The 19,328-nt window shown below is 41.2% G+C and overlaps 1 protein-coding gene across 1 annotated transcript in view; it reads right to left on the bottom strand.

Annotated features, from left to right (window-relative positions):
* URI1 (URI1 prefoldin like chaperone) overlaps window positions 1-13,141 on the bottom strand; it is a 40,580-nt gene extending 27,439 nt beyond the window's left edge. The window contains exons 1-2 of the mRNA XM_079316076.1: window positions 12,824-13,141; window positions 1,739-1,773 (exon numbers count right to left, since the gene is read on the bottom strand). Coding sequence (XP_079172202.1) covers window positions 1,739-1,773; window positions 12,824-12,901 — 113 coding nt within the window. The 5' untranslated portion in view covers window positions 12,902-13,141. The remainder of the gene's footprint in view (window positions 1-1,738; window positions 1,774-12,823) is intronic.
* Window positions 13,142-19,328: the final 6,187 nt, after the last annotated feature.

Here is a 19,328-nt window from a genome sequence, read left to right as displayed (position 1 = left end):
GGCTTTAGAAATACACTTCAAAAAGTGCACTGAAAAATGGAAAAGAAAATAATTTAATGGAAATATATTGAAGCTGAGCATTTTAAAACCCTATTGTTATTCACCCAATTCTATTTAACATTCTTCTGTGTCACTGACTACTTAAAAGGTCTTATATGAACAAATTATTCAGTTGAAACAAGAGCACTCAGCTCTTGCACAATCAAGATCTAAATAAGAGTACTAAATTTTAATTTTTTTAATGAAGTAAAGACCGTATGGATGCTATACAAACTGCTTTTCTATATAAAAGAAATCAGTAAGCTATTTTTTTCATTAGAGGTTCTGTACCCAAAACCATCAAGTTCATGGGATCATTACCAGAGTTTGCATAAAAGCAAACACAGGAGCAACTCCTCTTTCCACAGCCAACATTCCCAGGCCACTCCACAAACATCAGCCATTGTAAAAAGGAAAATAACTGTCACAATTTCCCAAACTTCTACAAACCTGTTCAAATTTTACAGCTTTCTGTCCAATAGTTTATTTCTGAAATATTTCTGAGTGGAAGAATGCATATGCAGAATTACACATGGCAGCCAGCAGGCACAGACACTGCAAAGCTCCTGAGAAAGTGCATGAGCTGGAGATATTCTGCCTGCCTTCACCACAGCAGCACCAGTAGGCACTTCAATATTTCCCTTATTGAAAATTAATGCAGCCTCTGAATTTTAAACATAAATGAAACATATTAGTTTTAGATTATTTTTGCGAGCCAATAGTCAGAATTTAATATGATGATGTGTATAGATTGCCTTGATTTTTTTCCTCTTATCCAGCGCTTGCAGCCTATGTGCATTTAAACTAAAAACATTTGATACACACTAAGTATAAATTATTTGCTTGGAGATCTTTCAGGCATGAAGAAAAAGCCTCTTAAAATAAATTTAAAATATTATATGCTTGATGGTGTATAACCAAAGGTTTAATCTCACCACTAAAGGGGCAGTTGCTGTGATTCTGCAATAACCCTGCAGACAATAATCAAGACAGCTCCTGTTGTTCTCTCAGTAAAATCATGGTAAACACAGCATGGATATATCGTAATTTGATATCTGTAAGATCAACTATTATATCTCACAGTAACTCATAAGATTTCATTCACCATTAAATGTACATTTTCCTCAGATGCCATACAAAACTATTATTTACTAGGTATGTTTTCTATTAACCATAGACTGCCAACACAGGAAAAAAATGCCCAGAGATAAAATAAATGGTTTGTTATATAAAAAAATTAAGTATTGAAAAGTAAGCTTTAGCACATGCTTTACTTAGGGAGGGGAGTAACAATGAAACATTACTTTCCACCTTGTTTCAGCTTAAGGAGGGGGCAAGTGGACTTTCCCTACTTGCTCCATAGTTAGAAAACAACAATAATTCTACCCTGGGAGCACCTTTTCACCATTCAGGCAGATTAAGTATTCATCCAACACGGCTACTTGGGCAAAAATGACAGATGAGATAGGTTTTTAAGACAGAAGTATAAACACTGAGGCTCACTGTATTTGTGATTTAATTATACCAGTGAGAAATAAATATATTTTAAGGAGAGTACATTGCAACAATTCTGAGCTAATTATAATCCCCAAAACATGCTAGCAGGATTTGACTCTCATCAGAATAAACAGCAATACTTTACTAAAGCATAACTAGGTTACTCATCAGTATTTTAGACATGTAGAATTTTTTTACTTACCAGTGCTGGATTTTTTCTTGGCAGCCAGTGACCACCTGTCATTAAAACAGATAACTACTCATGAAAAAAACAAGGCTAAGCATACAGCTGCAATGTCAATGCATCAGAAACTAGAACAGGAGCTTTACAGATTTGGTGCTGTCTCTATCCACATTTTTATTTGTCAGGGCAAAGGCGTGTGAATGGTCGTTCTTAAGCAGCACACTTTATCACAGGCTAATGCAGAGTGATAACCACAGAAAAAAATCACAGCTTTACACTTCTTATTTTGGTACAATACCTGCTCCATAACTATTACGTGACACAGGATCTGAGATAAGTAGCAGTTTGTGCAATCTGCCGATCTATTTTCAGTGTTCCATGTTTGCAGAGTAAGAAAACAACATAAATTACAAGAAGACATCACTGTAACTCCCATACTCAGTCATTAAAAAGCAAAACAAATGAATCTCACAGCACCAAAAACATTTTTCTTCTATCAGTACATCTACAAATGTTTCCACTGGCCACTTTTACTTGAAAAAGCACAAATTAACTTTGTGCTGTGTAAATACATGGATATTTGACACTATGATGGGCTGCTGACTTCTTTCTGTGTCTCAAAAAAGGTAAGTTTTAATATAAATATTTCACTTACTTCCTTATGCCACAGGCTTTCCCAAGAGATACAAAAAAAATTCCACAATAAAGTACATTCTTAAAATTAAATATTTTATCTTTTTTAAACTGTAATTTTTTAGTCTCTATATATATAGCAAAAAGGTAGGATGCTGTGACCTTCTCTGCCACAATTACATGGAGATTTTGTCTTTCAAAACATATTCTGATCTCTGAATAATAGTTACCAAAAATACAACACAAACAATTTCATTCAATTATATGAAATGCAATGAAGCCATGAGGCAGTTAAATATGTCTAGACAGCTTCTCAATATAAGCGTTTTCTAGATTTTTTTTCTACAAATTTCGTTTTTCCTATAGCCAAAATAATGCTAACATTTGAAAGCAATTAATGAGAAAATTTGCAGAGAAAACAATAACATACATTCAAGTACCACTGAAATCACTGGAGCAGATAATTCTTTTTTTTTTCCCCAAACAACAGAATGAAAGACAATTTTTTTTTTCAGTTAGCATATGTGCAGCTTTTGCACAACAGATCTCAGACCCTGCACTTCCTACTCGTGCAGGAGTAAAAAAAAAAGGGACTACTTTGTGAGCTAATAATTCTTTAAACAGAGCAAAGTTCCTAAATGAAAAGGATCAGCTTTACATTTGTGGTTATGTTATTTCATAATCCATCAGGAAAGTCAGCCAGGTAGCTCATCCCACATAAGCCAAGTTTAAATTTATCATTTGCTTTAAACTCCTACAAATCAAATGCCTAGCAAAATATCTTCCTTAATGTGCAAGCCAACTATTTTTAAGCTTGAGAGTAAATACATAGACTTGCATAGGACATCAAGCCAGAAATCTAATTCCTACTATTAATATGAAACCCATTTTAAGAGTAAAGTTTCTGCAGAAGACATAAATTGTCTGGTAACAAAGCTAAGGCACACTGGAGCCCATCACTAACAAATCAAGGAGCCCAAGCCTATTCTATCCACATCCTTCATCTTTTCACATTTGGCAGTGATTGTGAAGCACACAACATAATTTAGCATACAAAAATGTTTATGAAATCCTTTAAGAAAGTTTCAATTTAATTGCCCCATTACAGATGAAGATGGAAAAGACAGGAAGCTTTCCATTCCCAACACATGACGTTCCACGCATGAAGTGAGCTGAAAGCACAGGAAGAAAAGCCCTGCAAACCATAAGAGCAGCATGTTCATTAACCTCTACATGATAATCCTTTCCTAGCTGCATATTAACTAGTTACATATTCATAATCATTTACATTATTTAGAGGACCTTCTATGAAAATTTCCAGGCTATATCCATTAGCCACAATGTTAAAGGTTACAGAAGATAGTCTACTTAATGTTTCCAGGAAGCTTTTTTAATTAGTAAATATGTAAATTGGGCACATATGCTTTTAATGTTTTTAAGAAATAGTCCATCAGTAAAGCAGCATAGGGGCATATGTTGTTTCCATCACCCTTTATCCCTCTTAAAAAAAATAAAAAAATAAAAAAAAAAAAGAGAAAAATCAATAACACCAATCAATTTTAATTTAATTCTTCCTCTTTGATATAATCTCTCTTGAAGGGATACCAAAGGGTGGAACCAACAACAAACCTTTTTATTTCAGTGGCCAGCATAAAATGAGACCTTTTACAGAAGTGCTAAAATCTGCCACCTTAAAAATGTTGCAGACTGCACTTCTGGAACTGGAGTTATCAAAAGAATAGAGAGAATAAATATTGAAAAACAGATGAGATCAATTATGCATATGACCTTTATTAGGTCAGTCCACTGTTTGGATAACTGCTTTTATCACAAGAAAGAAATAAACAGATAAATATATAAACAAATCTTTGACTCTTTTCCTTTAATCAAACACAGGAAAATCATTAGTCTACCTTCCACACATTATTATTAGATATAATTTATATCTAGAGTTACAATTAAGAAATGGAAAACCCTTTTGGGGTAAATAAATGACCTGCTTGTTTGTTCACTTGAGTTCAATTTACCTGGACAGCTACTGCTACCAAATATGCCTTACTTTTAAGACATCATAGCAAAGTGGTATCAACAAACTCTGAATTCTCTCCTTTTAAGCATAAAAATGTATGAGTTTGTGAATGCACATGGTTATCAGTGGCTTATCTGCATACTAAAATATTTATTAAACTACTCTTGCAGCAGACTTAACATTACCTAATCATGGGTCTGGTGATTAAAACACAATCCACTGTCAGAAAACATATAACATCATTTTAACAGAAAGCAAATAATCAAGTATCTTGCTTCCTTCCTTTCCACTAACAGCAAGTTGTTAAAATGCAGTGCTTCTCAAGCCCCTGACCCACCAGAACCACACCTGCAAGCTCCAGAAGCAGCCCCTGGGGACAGGGGAGAGGCCATCCCTGCACACCTGTAACCCAACGTGTAATTCCTGCTGGATTAAACCCAAACCCTTCCAGGAGATTATGCTTGCTCTGCTCTCACTGCTACGTGCCTGAGCTATTTCTAGGGATGCCTGTGTTGCTGCTTTTAGGGAATCCCTCATTTGAAGGTGTCACAAGCAGAGCAGGAAGATCAGCTTTAGACCTGTGATCATATCCCAGGTGTCCCCAGTTCCACCGTGTCGGTGTGATCCCACAGCAGATTGCAGGCTAACGACTCCAAATCACCACCAGGCAACTCCTATCACCCAGCCAAGGACTTCATTAGCTGAACAAAGATGAGAACTCCTTGTCTGCAACACATTCTCCCTTCCCAGCCTATCTATTTATACACTACCTTCTCCATGATCTTGCATGCAAAGAGTTCAAAATCTCCACTGTGAATTCAAGTGAGCAGCAATTTGAAAAAGCACTGCACTGGTTCTGCAGGCTGAGTTAGAGCCACTAACCCTGGTCAGGGCTGGCAAGGGAAGCCAGAGCTCCTAACTCAGTAGCCAATCACATCCAATGTTCACTTGGCAATAGGACAGGTGGGAAGGATGCAGCAGCACAGAGCAGATCCTTACCTGTACATGCCACGGGTGTCTAACCTATTCCACATCACCCCAGCAGGTCTGCACCCTCCTGTACACGGGCACTTTTTCCTGTACCTTATTTTTGTTTCCTTATCTGTTACTTCTGCACTCGTTCCCATTACCAACAGCTGAATATAATTCTCTGTGGTGCTTCTGATTAACAAAGTGGTGGCACAAAGAGTTCTCTCCATTCCCAGACTATGTTGTTTTTTTCAGGTACTTCTCCAAGGTGGAGGGCAGGCAAGTGAATGTTTCTCCCTACTGAACAGCTGGGCACTGCCTACAAAGGTGCTGAGTTTAGCACACAGAGGGCAATTCTCTCCCATCTCTTATGAACAGCAGTAAGACAAGCTGCCAAATCAGAACCTTACTTATGTCTCAGCTTGTGGAAAATTGTAACAGAGCTGGTCCTGGTATCAGCTGCAGGCAATGCCGAGTCCTGCAGTTATGTTCAAGTCCACAGAAGTAGAAACTTTAAAGTTTCCAATATGAAAGTTAAATTCAATGAAAATGATGAAAATTAAAATGTTGCATCATATTAGGAAGAGGTCCTAAATGAATGAGAGGCCACTTCCACACTTGCAAGTATGAAGGTGGAAATGTGAATCACGGCAAAAAGCAACGTTTCCTTTACATAAGTTGCAAGTTAGGCACCTAAGAGGCCAAGCAAATGTCTGCTGATTCCATATGCATACTTGAGCATTTTGCTTCAAAACTGTGGCTCACAATCTGGCTGGTCTTCTGAAATTAGAAGCTAGGGAGACAGATCTAATCCCAGCTCTGATTATGTTTCTTCTATATGGCCTTGAGCAAATCACAACCTCTCAGTCTACATTTCTTCATCTGCAAAACGGGGATAATAGTATTAACCTACCCACCTCAGAGTGTTTAATGATGATTAATTAATGTGAGAAAAGCACTCTAAAGATGTAAGAGCACTATATAAGTGATAAAGCATTATTTACCACTTGAAAAGTAATCTGAATAAAATCAGATATGCAAGTAATTTGTTTACATGTAGCAATAATATAATTTGTGACTATTTAATCTTGAATTAGTCTCACTTTAAACATCCCTTTCAATCACATTTCTAGTTACTTGGGGAAAATGACAGTATGGAATACTTTTTGTGGAAGCAAAGCAAGTAATGAGGTGGTAATTAAAGTGAGGGTCTAATAAAGTCTAAAACCAATGACTTGCCTTCAGGAGACTGTCCCTGACATTGGAGATTGTAAAAATGTCTCTGTTTCAACCTAGGTCCTGTTGTTCAGAACCTTCCACCAGTGTATGCTGATTTCCTGAAACACAGATCTGCACTTGCAAGGCTTGTGATAAATCAAACAACATTTCCACTACTGACTTCCTTCAGGTGACTCCAACTCTGCATAGTTCTGAATGTTAAATATTCCACATTCGAGTATTTAATGTGGTTCATACATGCACATGAGCTGCCTTCACCTGGAAATGTTTGCAGTATCAAAATCCTCTCTGCCAAGCAACTCATGCATGAGATTTCCCTCCTGTACCCCCAAACACTAAAATTTTACCCACGAAATTACCAGTTTACAATACCACTTTACATTACAGAACAACACTACTGGGTGGTCAAATATTTAATCATCTCTTGGTAACAAGGATGTAACAAGCCACAGAAAAAATAAACATTTAAAATGAATTTTCATTTTTTCCTCTAGGAAACTACATAGTACTTGCCTAGAACACAGCAATCACTGATGGAGAAAGACAGAATTAACATTTGTACAATTGTTTTTCCTAGAGCCCCATTTTCAATCAAGAAATGAAATAAAACTATTAAAAATTCTTCAGTCTGTTGGCACACTGTATGATCTAATGCAAAAGGAAGAAAGCATTTCTGAGCTCTCATATTCATTTATTAAATCATATTACTCAAAAATGCTACATTTCAACAAATTATTAACATAAAACCCCCTTTGGGTGGAAACTTTTGCCTGTTGAAGAAATGTGTTCGGGAAGAATACTGAAGGAAAAGACAGAAAGAAATCTGAATCGTGGCAAACATTTCTTCCTAAAGTAAAAAATCTTACTTAGAAATATAGCCACCATTTTCACTTTTCTTTACAAGAAAATAAGTGAAGATCTACTATTTTTATATTAATTGTGTACATACCTGTAGATCTTGCAGTTTTACAGAAAAAGTAGCACATACCTATTATTTATCAATAAATAAATACTAAGTTTATTTTGGGGAGCCCAAAAATTCTACAAAGTAAAAACGCCAAGGACAGTGGGATGTCTTCTGCTGAGTGAGTTCAATTAACTCCAAAGCAACTGAAGTGGAGCAAGCAAGGAACATGTTGGAGTGAGATCTCATCCTTCACTGGCAGCAAGCCAGTGTCCATGTCCTGTAACTTCATCTTGAGACACAGATAAGAACCCAAAACTCAACATTTTAGCTGAGGTCAGCTGAACATATTTGTGTGGCTACACCGTAGCCAGGCTTGCCCAGGAACCCAGAGCAGCAGACCAGCACAGGCACAGAACTCCCATGAACTAAGCCCAACATCTCAAGCAGGTTCTGCAGGCTTGCATGGAGTTTATGGTGCAACAACTACACTGCTAAGCTTAACTGGCTTAAAATTGCCATGAGCTGTGACACCTGCCTCACAGACATAGCTGCAGGCTGTGGTTCAGCTTTCAGCTGCAATCCTGAGCAGTAAACTCAGCATCATCCCTCCCTGGCTCCTACTACTCACTTCCACTGTCTCATCCTCCCAACCCTGACACGATCTGTTGACAGACATCTGTAACCACATTAGGGATCCACACTGGATGAAAAATAGCTCAGGAAGGGGGGGAGAGGGGAGAGGTAAAAAAAGGGCAAAAAGGTCAATAAAGTTTGGTTTTAAGCTGGATCCCAGCCCAGTTCACTGAGCACTGTCACAAACGTGCCACCCTAAAACTACTAAAGGACTGGAAAAAGTACACACAAAAAGATTAACAAGTTGTTTTTAAGTTATTTGGACAACTCACCTGATCATTAATGAAAATTGTGAGCAAGTGTCTGAGACTATGCTGCAGCCTATGCTAACAGACGAGGAACTACAACAGCAGCACCTGCACAGTGCAGCAGTGTCCCAATGCTCTCACCACACAAACACAAATCCTTAGTGTACCTGCTGCTCTCAGGGCCTCAAGAGGCAAAGCAGATCCACCTGCAAGACTGGAAGCTCAGACAAAAACAAAGTACAATTTCACAACCTCAAAAGATGAAAGGAGTACTTGAAGGAAGGAGCATCCAAATGGACCTGAGAAGACAGGTCACAAGCTTAACTTAGGGAACAGAGATCTGCAAAGATACTGACTATGATTCCCAAATGGTACCCTGGTCACTGCATCTACTCACAGCATCTGCACACAGCTGTAAGAGCAGCACTACTCAGTAGTCTCATCTACACATTTTAGTTACCAATGAGGTCGAACACACACAGGCTTGCCCTCTCCAGAATAAAGGCAATTGCTCTTTAAACTCTTTTGTGAATAGTCTCCTTCAATTATCATTAAAAAACCTACTGAAGATCTAGTAATTTATTTCAAACTCTTGACACTACATAAACTAGTAGGTATTTAACTCATATTAATAAGAACATGGACAAATATTGACTAAAAAAGTAAAAGTGATGATCAATTAACACTGGAGGAACAGTAAGTATTCCATAAAAGGCTTCCAGATCATGACTGAATTAGCCCTTTTACTTGAATGCAGGACATGAAAAAACATTACTGGAACCACTGGAAAGGGGGAGTGTAGTTTCCAGAAAGATTGTCCAGGTACCCTCTAAATAGAAATAGGGCAAATAGAGCTTCACACAGGTTCTTTTTAAAAGGAGCACATCAAACCAAGTTTCAGACACTCTGTTCCTTTTCCTCCCCGTTACTGTGCAAAATGAAGTCCTGCTGCACTGGTGGCTCATGCCCAGGTTTTCCCTGGATTCTGTGAACTTGGACACAGGCTGGAAAAAGTGCAAACCATGGGAGACACTGCACTGGAAAGCACATCTGAGTCTCATCTGTGAGTCCACAGGCAAGCACTTCCAGATTTCCAGCAGCTCCTCAGCAGCATCAAGTGTACAAGACACTACTCTGCTTCAGTGCTCCTTTTCAGACTGCAGGAACAGCTCTAAAACTGCCAAGCTGCTGACTTCACAGCACAGATATTACTTGGAAAAGACAAACAGAAGCAGTCAGCCCCACAAATATATCATGCAAGAAGAGAAAACAATTTAAAGGAGTTAAGCTTAAGATTCTGTGATTTGTTTCTCCATAACCCACCTACAAGTTGTTTAACTGTCATAAAACTTTAAGTACCCAGGAACCTGAAAATCATTTGGAAATTAGAGATCATAGAGCTCCACCATTTAAATTCATAAAAATTAAGAACATGCCATAATGCACAATGGCCAATAAGTTACAGTAAGAGCTGCACTCAATCTAATTGTACTTTGCTGTCAAGATGAGTGACAGAAGAGTCACTTCCTTGTCCTGATTTTTCTAAAAGGAAAATAAAGAAATGTATTTGTCAGTGCAATACCAAAAAAAAAAAAAAATCATATTGCCATCTAATATTGGAATCCTTTAGATTCTCCATGCCTGTGTCTGCACTCTGCAAATGTCTCTTGGGTCTACTTGGTTCTGTAATGTCTCCCATTGCACGTATTGTCATTGCATTGCTCAGAAACTACAGAAAGTATCATCCCACTGTAAATTCACTGTCTATACAAGTCTTTCCAAATCATACACATCTGACTTGTCAACTTCCCATCAGTTAGTAATCCCAACTCATGTGATTGAAGCAATAAATGTATATCAAATACAATGTTTAAACACAGGCCCTATAGCATGAGAAACCTCCTATTTAAATATTCATTTTTTAATTTCTGTACTAACTTGCAATAGATTTACTGCAGTATTTCCAGCTAACATATATTGCTTTTAAAAGTAATCCATGATACATACATTATACTCTTCTTACAGAAATATTCAAAACTTTATGCAGGCATTGTGCTTCCAATGATGGTCTTTATCATGAAAATTACTAGATATTCTTCTATAATTTATCCCCAAGATACACATTCTAAGTCATGTTTTTATACAAAGTGCCTTTAGTAGGAGCACTGAAAATTGCTTCTAACAGTTTGGTCTTACTATCACCACAAATTAACAAGATGAAATCTGTCCAACAGGCAAGCAGTCCTAAACAAGAATTAAAATTACTTTTCACCAGGGGTCCTAAACCTGGAAGCTGCAGCCTCCATCCGATTAAAGACAGAAAGTCACTAACATCCTTTTCTTTCAGTATTTTGAAGCTGGAAGGAAGCCTCAGCACATAAGTTCTCCAAGGCAGCTCTTTAGCACTTAAAACTCAAACCCATATCTGAACCAGGGTTGTTCAATGACCTGGGTGTTAAAATAACCAAACACAATTCAAATATTATCTTTAATGCTGCAGATACATACTGCTGTATTCCACAATTTCTCTAAAGGGTGCTTTCAAATTAATGGGAATAAATACGTTTCCTTACACTTACTCAAGCGTCACTGGGACAGCACAACATCCCAGTAATTAAAAGAAATGTATCTGCCTGCCAGTATATAGAGATATTGTTCTGCCTAAGTAACTTCACCATTTTCTATGACCCTCACACTATGATTACTACTTTACCGAAGTAGTGAGTAACTAATTCTCCTTCATCTTTGTGCTGAGACAAAAAAGGAGCCTTCAACTTCAGTGGGATTCTGTGGGAAAAATACAGATCTCTGAGAAGAGGCAGCTGAAATGAAAAGACCTCCTCCATCTTAAAATACAATATTTTTGTAACTGAAAATACCATTGTAATCCAATTATATATATTCATTGAATAGAAGCAAAGTCTACTATATCTTCATCACAACACTCCATTGTAACCAAGATATGTAGTTCTTTAGTATAATTTCATATTGAAGCTGAAGTGTTCCATTTTTTTCAGCCAATTTGCAGAAATTATGTAAAGTTTCCCTGTGATAAAATATAACTTTGGTACATCAGCCTAACAGAGGCTTAATTAATGGTCTCCTGGGCCTCTTTTCCACTGGAGCAGATCTGTTTAAGAAGAGTCTTAAACTTGCTTACAGAGAGGTCTTACCATGAACAGGGAATAATTCTCTGAGGCTACAGTAGATGTGTGCTTACACATTAGGCCTGACACTAATATACCAGGGAAATTATTCTTCACCAGATTCCACCACCGTGAAAATGAACCAAAGGAGCCCAAGCAGGCGAGTTCCTGTCAAGCCATTGGCATAATGGGTTCCAATCTGTGCAGAGCAGATGATGGAGAGGATTCCAGCAGACCCTCGTACTGCTCATCCACATTAGTGGTCAGTTGGCTACACAGGTCCTTCAGTAATGATCTAATGGCTAATCAAAGGTAGGCACATTTGTGCACACAATACTCCAGACAAGGCACATTTTTATACCGCAAAGGTGTTACTCACTTTTTCTAAACTAAACCAGCATGTGACAAAATACATGCTGGATATAAAATCTCCCACTGTAACTGAGGAACTCTAATGTGCAAATTAAAAACTGCTTTAAAAATTTTTAATCACATGAGCAGGAGAAGTGAAAGGTCTGCGTACTGGGCAAATATATTTGTGTCAGTAACAGCCTGTACACGACCACAAGTTATTTCCACAGCGACTCTCCACCCACACAGAGAGCTGACTGCAAGGCTGCAACCCACAGGCCCCAAATCGCACTCCCGAAGTTTTCAGGATCCACTTGAGTTAGATCATGAGTGAGATCATGAGCCTCTGAGCTCTTGGGAATAATTTCCGCAGAAAAGCCTGGTTCTTTGAAACCCATTTAAAATATAAACAATAAGGCAAGTCATGAACAACTAAGCTTTTATACAAGTCTCTCCGAGCCGGCCCAGGAGCACGCTGGCCTCGGCCATGACGCAGGCCACAGGCACGGCTGGGCCCGGCGCGGGCACTTTTGAAGGCGTGACCGTCCCGGAGGCCGGAAAAATCACGGAGAGGCGTGGGGAGGATAAAACCAGCGCTCAGGGGCAGCAGCGGGGAGGGGGGGCGGGCAGGGCCGCACCTCCTGCCGGCCTCGCTGCCCGCCGCCCCCCGGGGCTGTGTGTCCCGGGCTGTGTCCCTGTCCCGGGGCTGTGTGTCCTGGGCTGTATCTCGGGGCCGTGTCCCTGTCCCGGGCCGTGTGTCCCGGGCTGTATCTCGGGGCTGTGTCCCTGTCCCGGGGCTGTATCTCCGGGTCGTGTCCCCGTCCCGGGGTCTCCGGGGGTCCCGCCTCGCCCGCCGCCCGTGACGTCAGGCGGCCACGTGCCGTCCCCCGCCCCGGTGCCCCCGGTCCCCCCGCGCCCCGGCCCGGCCCGGCCCCGGTCCCTCTTTACCTTCTCGTGCTCCCGGCGGAGCCGCCCCACCAGCGCGGGGCTCAGCGGCGAGGCGCCGCCGCCGCCGGGGGCCTCCATGCGGGCCGGGCCGCGCCGGCGGTCTCCGGGGGAGCGGGCAAAGGGAGAGGAGGGAAAGCGGCCGGTCTGGGCCGATCTCCTCAGCAGGGCGAATGAGTCCTATAGAAATGTTTGTGCAGGGCGAAGCGCCGGCTCCAGAGCCGCATCCACGCGGGGGCCGCCGCCGCCTGGGCCCGGGGCGCCGCCGCTGCCGGGGGAAGAAGCATCTCAGTGTCGCATTCTGGGCCGCGCCGCCGCCGCCTGGGCCCGGCTCCCGCTGCGCCGGGGAGAGCCGGCCGGGGGAGAGCCGGCCGGGGGAGAGCCGGCCGGGGGTGCCGGCGCTGGGTCCGGCCGCGCCGCCGCCCGCCTGCTGCACTCTGGGTACGCGCCCGCGGCCCGCGGGAGGCACCCGGCTGCGAGCCGCGAGAGGCGGGCGCTCCACACCCCTGCCCGGCCGGCCCGGCCCCCGCGCCCGCTCCGGCGCCCCGGCGCTGCCCGCGGAGCCCGCAGGCCCCGGCGGCCCGGCCCGGCGGCGGGAGGCGCGGCGGCGGCTGCCGGGCGCTCCGATGGGCCTGCACTGATCGAGGCTCCGCGGAGTGTCCCGTGTAGCTGCGGGGTGCTGGCACGGTCACTGCCCTCGGGATGCCGGCTATGGACACTGTGTGTGTGCACTGGAGGGGCGGCTGGCCGTGAACAATCATAGAGTCATGGAAAGGCCCTTAAAAATAGGATAGATTCGTCACGAATAGAAGAGACATTCAAGATCGAGTCCAACCATCTGCTCAGCACTACCCTGTAACTCCTAAACCACGTTGCCCAGCACTTCTGCCAAGCACCTTTAAAGATAGTGACTCCATCACATCCCTGTCAGCCCATTCCAATGCCTGACCACCCACCAGTGAAGTAACTTTTTTACATCTCTAATCTAAATCCTCACATCTCCCCCTGCCATGAGCAGGGACATCTTTTGCTAGACCAGGTTGCTCAAAGCCCCATCCACCCTGGCCTTGAGCCCTTACGGGGCATCCACACCCTCCATGGGCAGCCTGTGCCAGGGTCTCCTATTGTCCCCCACAGGGATTAGCATGTCATAGGATGGAGGTACAAATCATGCCTGCATTTAGATCAAGGGATTCCTTCTCCTGCCAAACAATCAATACTCCCTTTCCATGAGCAGAACTAACCCTGTACACACCACAAAACAGCCATTCGTGTTAGACACAAAACGATATTTGCTGTGAACTTTTGTAAATCCATGTTCCCATCCCCCTCGAAGAGCTTGTTAAAGCTCTACAGATGAGGAATTTAGAAACAATTTTCAAGGCATGGTTACTCAAGCTGGAAGTTAGCTTTTAGCCAGACTTTAATACAGCTTCCAATATCGCAAATAAAAATTTGCAACTGCAGCTGGGTAGTTTGGTTTTTGAAATAACTACATCCATAATCTTCAAGAATAATTGAAAGTTAGCTAAAATCTCTGGCATGTATTTGTCACCAAGGGAGGGATTCTGGATCCTTTAAACGGGCAAGAGACATCTATATGTTGTTAAAAACAGCTCACCAGAGAAAGGATATCTCAAGTTTTAGCAGGTTATATGAATCTTGCAGTCCTTCTAAATGCCTGTTGGAAGTAACTCTCTATAAGCCTGCTCAGAACCTCTTCAGAAATTCACTTCAGACTTGCAGAGGAGATACTGCAAATACAGTATCTCCTAGGCAAGGAAACGTTTTTAAATGTCCTGGTTGATTCCATTTCATCTCAACTAGATTGGAAGATAAAACAGGTGTGCAATATAACGATACAGTATCTTATTTGAGATTCAACTTTTTGCCTGATATAAAAAACCCTTAAGTAACAAGAGGAGCCACAAAGCAGGAATTCTGTATCACAAGACATTATTTTAAATAGCGTGTAAGGACATGCAATCATTTCTCTTGGTTCCTCTTCCAAAGACTTCACCATTTCCTGTGCCTTGAGTACACTACGAGTGCACCATTTACTCACTGAATGTGTTGGGTTGAAGGCCCCTGACAGTTCCAAAGTGAGAGGCTATATCATTATCAGAGTAATGACTGCTTGTGTTTGGTTGTGCTGATGATAGTATGGAATAGTTTATGGCATCCTTTTTTACATTTTGTTTTTCATCTGCCAATGAAGAAATGTTCTAATAGTGACAAACAGATGGGATACAGCATTTGCCAAAGATGAGCATGAAGCCTTTCTCACATTCTTTTGCACTTATAACCTGTACTAAACCACTGTCACCAGTGAAACTCTATGGATTATAAAATAAATCAAATCGAAATTTGGCCTTCTAAGCTGCAGATTTTTGTTTACTTGTTTACAACATTAAATCTTTAGATGCCCTACCAGATGATTTTCATAAAACCTTGGAGAAAACCGTGGAGGACTCTCTGTAATTAAGTGAGGGAAAGGCAAATAAGCAGAGCTTACATGTTCTCTTCCAAGTGGCTGGCTTAGTGCTTAGTGCTCAGCAGACGTGCTCTTACTGGAGCTGAAGACAGGGCTGCTGGCAGAGCTTCTTCCAAACCCCAAGCTGGTCAGATTGGATGAACAGTTAGAATGAGAAATCTGTGTCATGTTTTCAGTTTTGATACAAACAGGTCAGCTGTACCTGTGAGAGCAGTGGATCAGATGCAAAGTCTTGGAGAGGTCAAGTTAAGTTTGCAGCAGAGAACCTCACACCAGGGCTCTGGCTCAAAGATATTCTCCTTTGGCAAAGAAGTCTGTGCCTCTCCCATACTCCTTCAAAGTCATTCACCACCACTCTGCAAAGACAGCAGTCACAAGGGAAGAGGAAAACAAGGAGAGGACAAAAAGAGGAGGCATGGAAGAAAATGCCCCAGCCAGTCTTTCTGCAGAGAGAAACAAAGCTGAATCCATGACTCCACTGTTTTGCAAACCAGAGGCTTAGATTTAAAAACACGGATTGCAACAAAAAACTGTGGATGAAGACAAGAGGGTTAAGAATCTTGGAGCTCACACGTGTGCAAATAAATACAGAGCTGTGCTAAGAGCAACAGTTGTATGGGGCTTGGCTGGAAACTGTGTACAAGGGAAAAGCAACAGGAAGGAGCTCATCATTATCAAGTGGGAGAAGAAGTTACCCTGAGACAGAGTTCCCATGAGAGGAATGCATCTTTGGAAAAGAAGATGTGACCCATGTGGTCAGAGATGTGACCAGCTTTGTTGTCAGCACATGGAGACTGAGAACAGGAATAGTGGATCAACTCCCCAGGCCATGAGCAGGCTTCCTGATCTCCTTTAGGGAAATTTCATGCTTGGTCTTCTGTCATGAAAAGCACATGCTAGAACTGTTGGAAAAAACCACCAAAGATGTATCCTTCCCTTGAACTAACCCATAATCAAAATTCCATAAGGCCAAGTCCGTTTTAGGATTGTGTATATAATTCTGGCTGCAACACCCACCCTGCATGCTTACTATGAACTTTTAGTGATTCTTAAGTTCCTGTGAAAGATTAAAAGCCTTTCCTTGTTGCTGTAATTTGCCAGGAGGATAAGTGCCCCAGCAAATATTTAAGAATAACTGTCTCCACTCTGCCAGCAATAATTGAGTGGTTTTTTTCTATCCAAAAGTTTTATTCTGAACAAAACCACTATTAGCTTTTCTAATGAATGTTCTTTATGTTGCAGATAAGTCATTTTGGGCCTTCCTGTTGAAAAAAAAATATGGCCAAGAGTCCCCCTCCTTTGGTAAATAAGGAAGGCAACCCAGTTCCACTGGAGCTACTTAGAGAAGTGAAGCTCTGCAATGCTTGCAGAGCCATGGTCAAAGCCTGCACTTCCCTCAGTTTAATCAGCCTGAAACAGACAGTGTTTTTGTTCAGATAATGGCAATGGAATCAAACTGCTAGACACCTTTCATTGTCCAGACATAGAACAATTAAGGTTTTTGTATGGTTGTTGGTCTGAAACATCATGGTACTGACACTAGCGTGTTCTTCTCTCCTGTCCTCTCTCATTAGAAAAAGGTGAGAGGCTTCAGGGATGACACCAACATGTTACTCTTTTTTTTGGTTACATACTTAAGTACCTTAACTCATGCTGGAAATGTACATTTTGGGGCACTAGGTGACAGCTAAATTTATGTGCTCTGTGTCACCAACTTAGCCACACCCTTGCTCTCTAGCCACACAATTATCCTAGGTTTTGCATTCTGATATCTGAGAACCATCAAACTGATGTTCCCTCAGGTTCAGTTTTTGGACAAGGTTAAGTATTGAGTAGGTTGATGTTCATTTGTCTCTGCAGGGAGAACAAGAACATTTTCTGGTTGAAGCTACTGGACCCTGAAGTCCATCAATACAGCATGTTTTGTTTCTGCATTGTGATGATGAAGAGGAGTCTGGATCTGTGTATTGGATTCAGTCAGGATACAGAAAATTGTCAGAAATAGCCTATACCTATGCAGACACACATACACATTACCACATCTATTTAGGAGGAGTAGTTAAAAAAAAAAAAAAAGCTGGGACAGATTGTAAGCTGTCTGGTGAAACCATCTGTAGAAATTTCTTTTTTCCTGATAAAAATGTAAAATATATATATAAGGCAGGATAACCAGCTATTAGTGTGCATTATGCTTTAACCTTATTATGTGTTTTCTAATAATACCAGTATAGCTTGTTTCAGTGTTACTGTCATGCAGCAAAGTTCTGGGCCCCTCACAAAGACACAGCTGATGTAGTCTAGCTGCTATTCTGTGAGTACTGTCATGGTTGGTTTGGTACATGAAACTTGGATGCTTTATTTGTATGCTTTGTAGTTGCTTCTGCCATCTTTGATTAGAATCACCTGGAAATCCCTGCTTTTCTGCATGTAGTCACACCCAAGAGGAAAGCCTGACTCGGAAAAGATTAGTGTCATTTCGCTTTTTCTCCTCATCTTTTCCCTGTAAAGGATGAGAGCTTTCTGATCATGGCAGTGTATCAGTAAAGATAGCCTAGATACCAAATACCTTAAGGGCCTCAATCTCTTCTCATATGTCCCAGAATTATAGCTGAAATAACTCTGTTGACTTCAATGGTGATTTTTACCTGCATTAGTGGAAGGAGAATCAAGTTCTGAGGTTTGTATGAGGGATGCTATGAAATTTATTCTTTTAGCTTGTTAAACAGACAGTATCAAATGCACATGTCCATTAACAAGGAAATTGTGACATTAAGGATGTCTGTGTTTCTCCCAGACTATTTACTCCTCTATGCTAAGGTGGTGATGAGGGTGGCAGTGTGAGAGCAGCCCTTGCACAGACTCAAGAGGAGGATTCAGGGGTCTCCCACACCACAAATGCTCAACTTCTTTTCTGATGTTTGGGTCAGTAACTCTCTTCAATATAGCAACTGTCAAGCACACACAAACCAAAGCTGATAGCACAAAGCTTGTATGAAAGCAAAGCCTGCACTTCACTTTTGCAAGCTAAAACCTTGGCCCACAGCAGTGCGTTTAGTACAGGTCTTGCATCAGTCCAGCATGAGCCAGCTGGGGCAGAGCCAGAGAGAATTCTCAACCAGAAATGGCCATGTTAAATATTCTTTACTGGGTATGTTTTTCTGCCCATTATTGATCGAGGGCAGGTTATACACCATTATTTTTTGCTGTAGCACAGGCAGCCAGTTTGATGTTGTTAATGTCTCAGAAAACTCTTCCTCTGGTTTCCAGTTTGTAGAAGGGTACCTGCTAAGTGGGCATTCCCACTGCCTTCTTTCCAAATGATCAGGGGGCATTTCTCCAAGTAATTGAATTCTTGTCTCTACAACGCAGCAAGCCAGCACAGAAGCCTTAAACTGCTTCTCAAATTCTTTACCTGACTTTCTGTGGCTGAAGTAAAGCTTGTAACTACAAAGGTTGGGATTATCATTACTTTCAATTAATAACTTTGTCTATCCTTTTAATTGTAATTTCTTATTCACTTCAGGGAACTATTTACATATATTTACATATATTTATTTATACACTTTAACAAACGTACTCATATTAAAACAGGGCATTTCCCTGACAAGCTTAAACCTGTTTCCCTATCATTCAACTTCCCTTTCATTTCACCTTTTGTTTTATTTCTTGGCATTTTTTCTGCACTTTGTTGCTAAAGGCACCTTTGGTTTCCAGATATTCTTCCAATTTTGTTTAATTCCTCTCAGTAAAATTGCAAATGTTATTGAGCATTACATTGATTTTCAACAAAAAAACTGGGATGGGAATATGACAAACCAAAGGAAGCCAGAAACCACCATCCTCTACTTCTGCTGCTACAAACCAAAAGCATATTACAATTCATTCCTTCAATTCATTCCTGCAAGTCCTTTCTTAAGCATGTAATCCCAATTATGGACACAGTCCTTGTGGCTTCAGGGAAAGTAACTTCATGATCTGGACACTCCTTAAGAGAGAAAAATCCATTGGCTTGCC

Source organism: Erithacus rubecula (assembly GCF_903797595.1).
Source record: "Erithacus rubecula genome assembly, chromosome: 12".
Classification (NCBI taxonomy): Eukaryota; Metazoa; Chordata; class Aves; order Passeriformes; family Muscicapidae; genus Erithacus; species Erithacus rubecula.
This window is presented reverse-complemented; position numbering and strand designations above follow the sequence as displayed.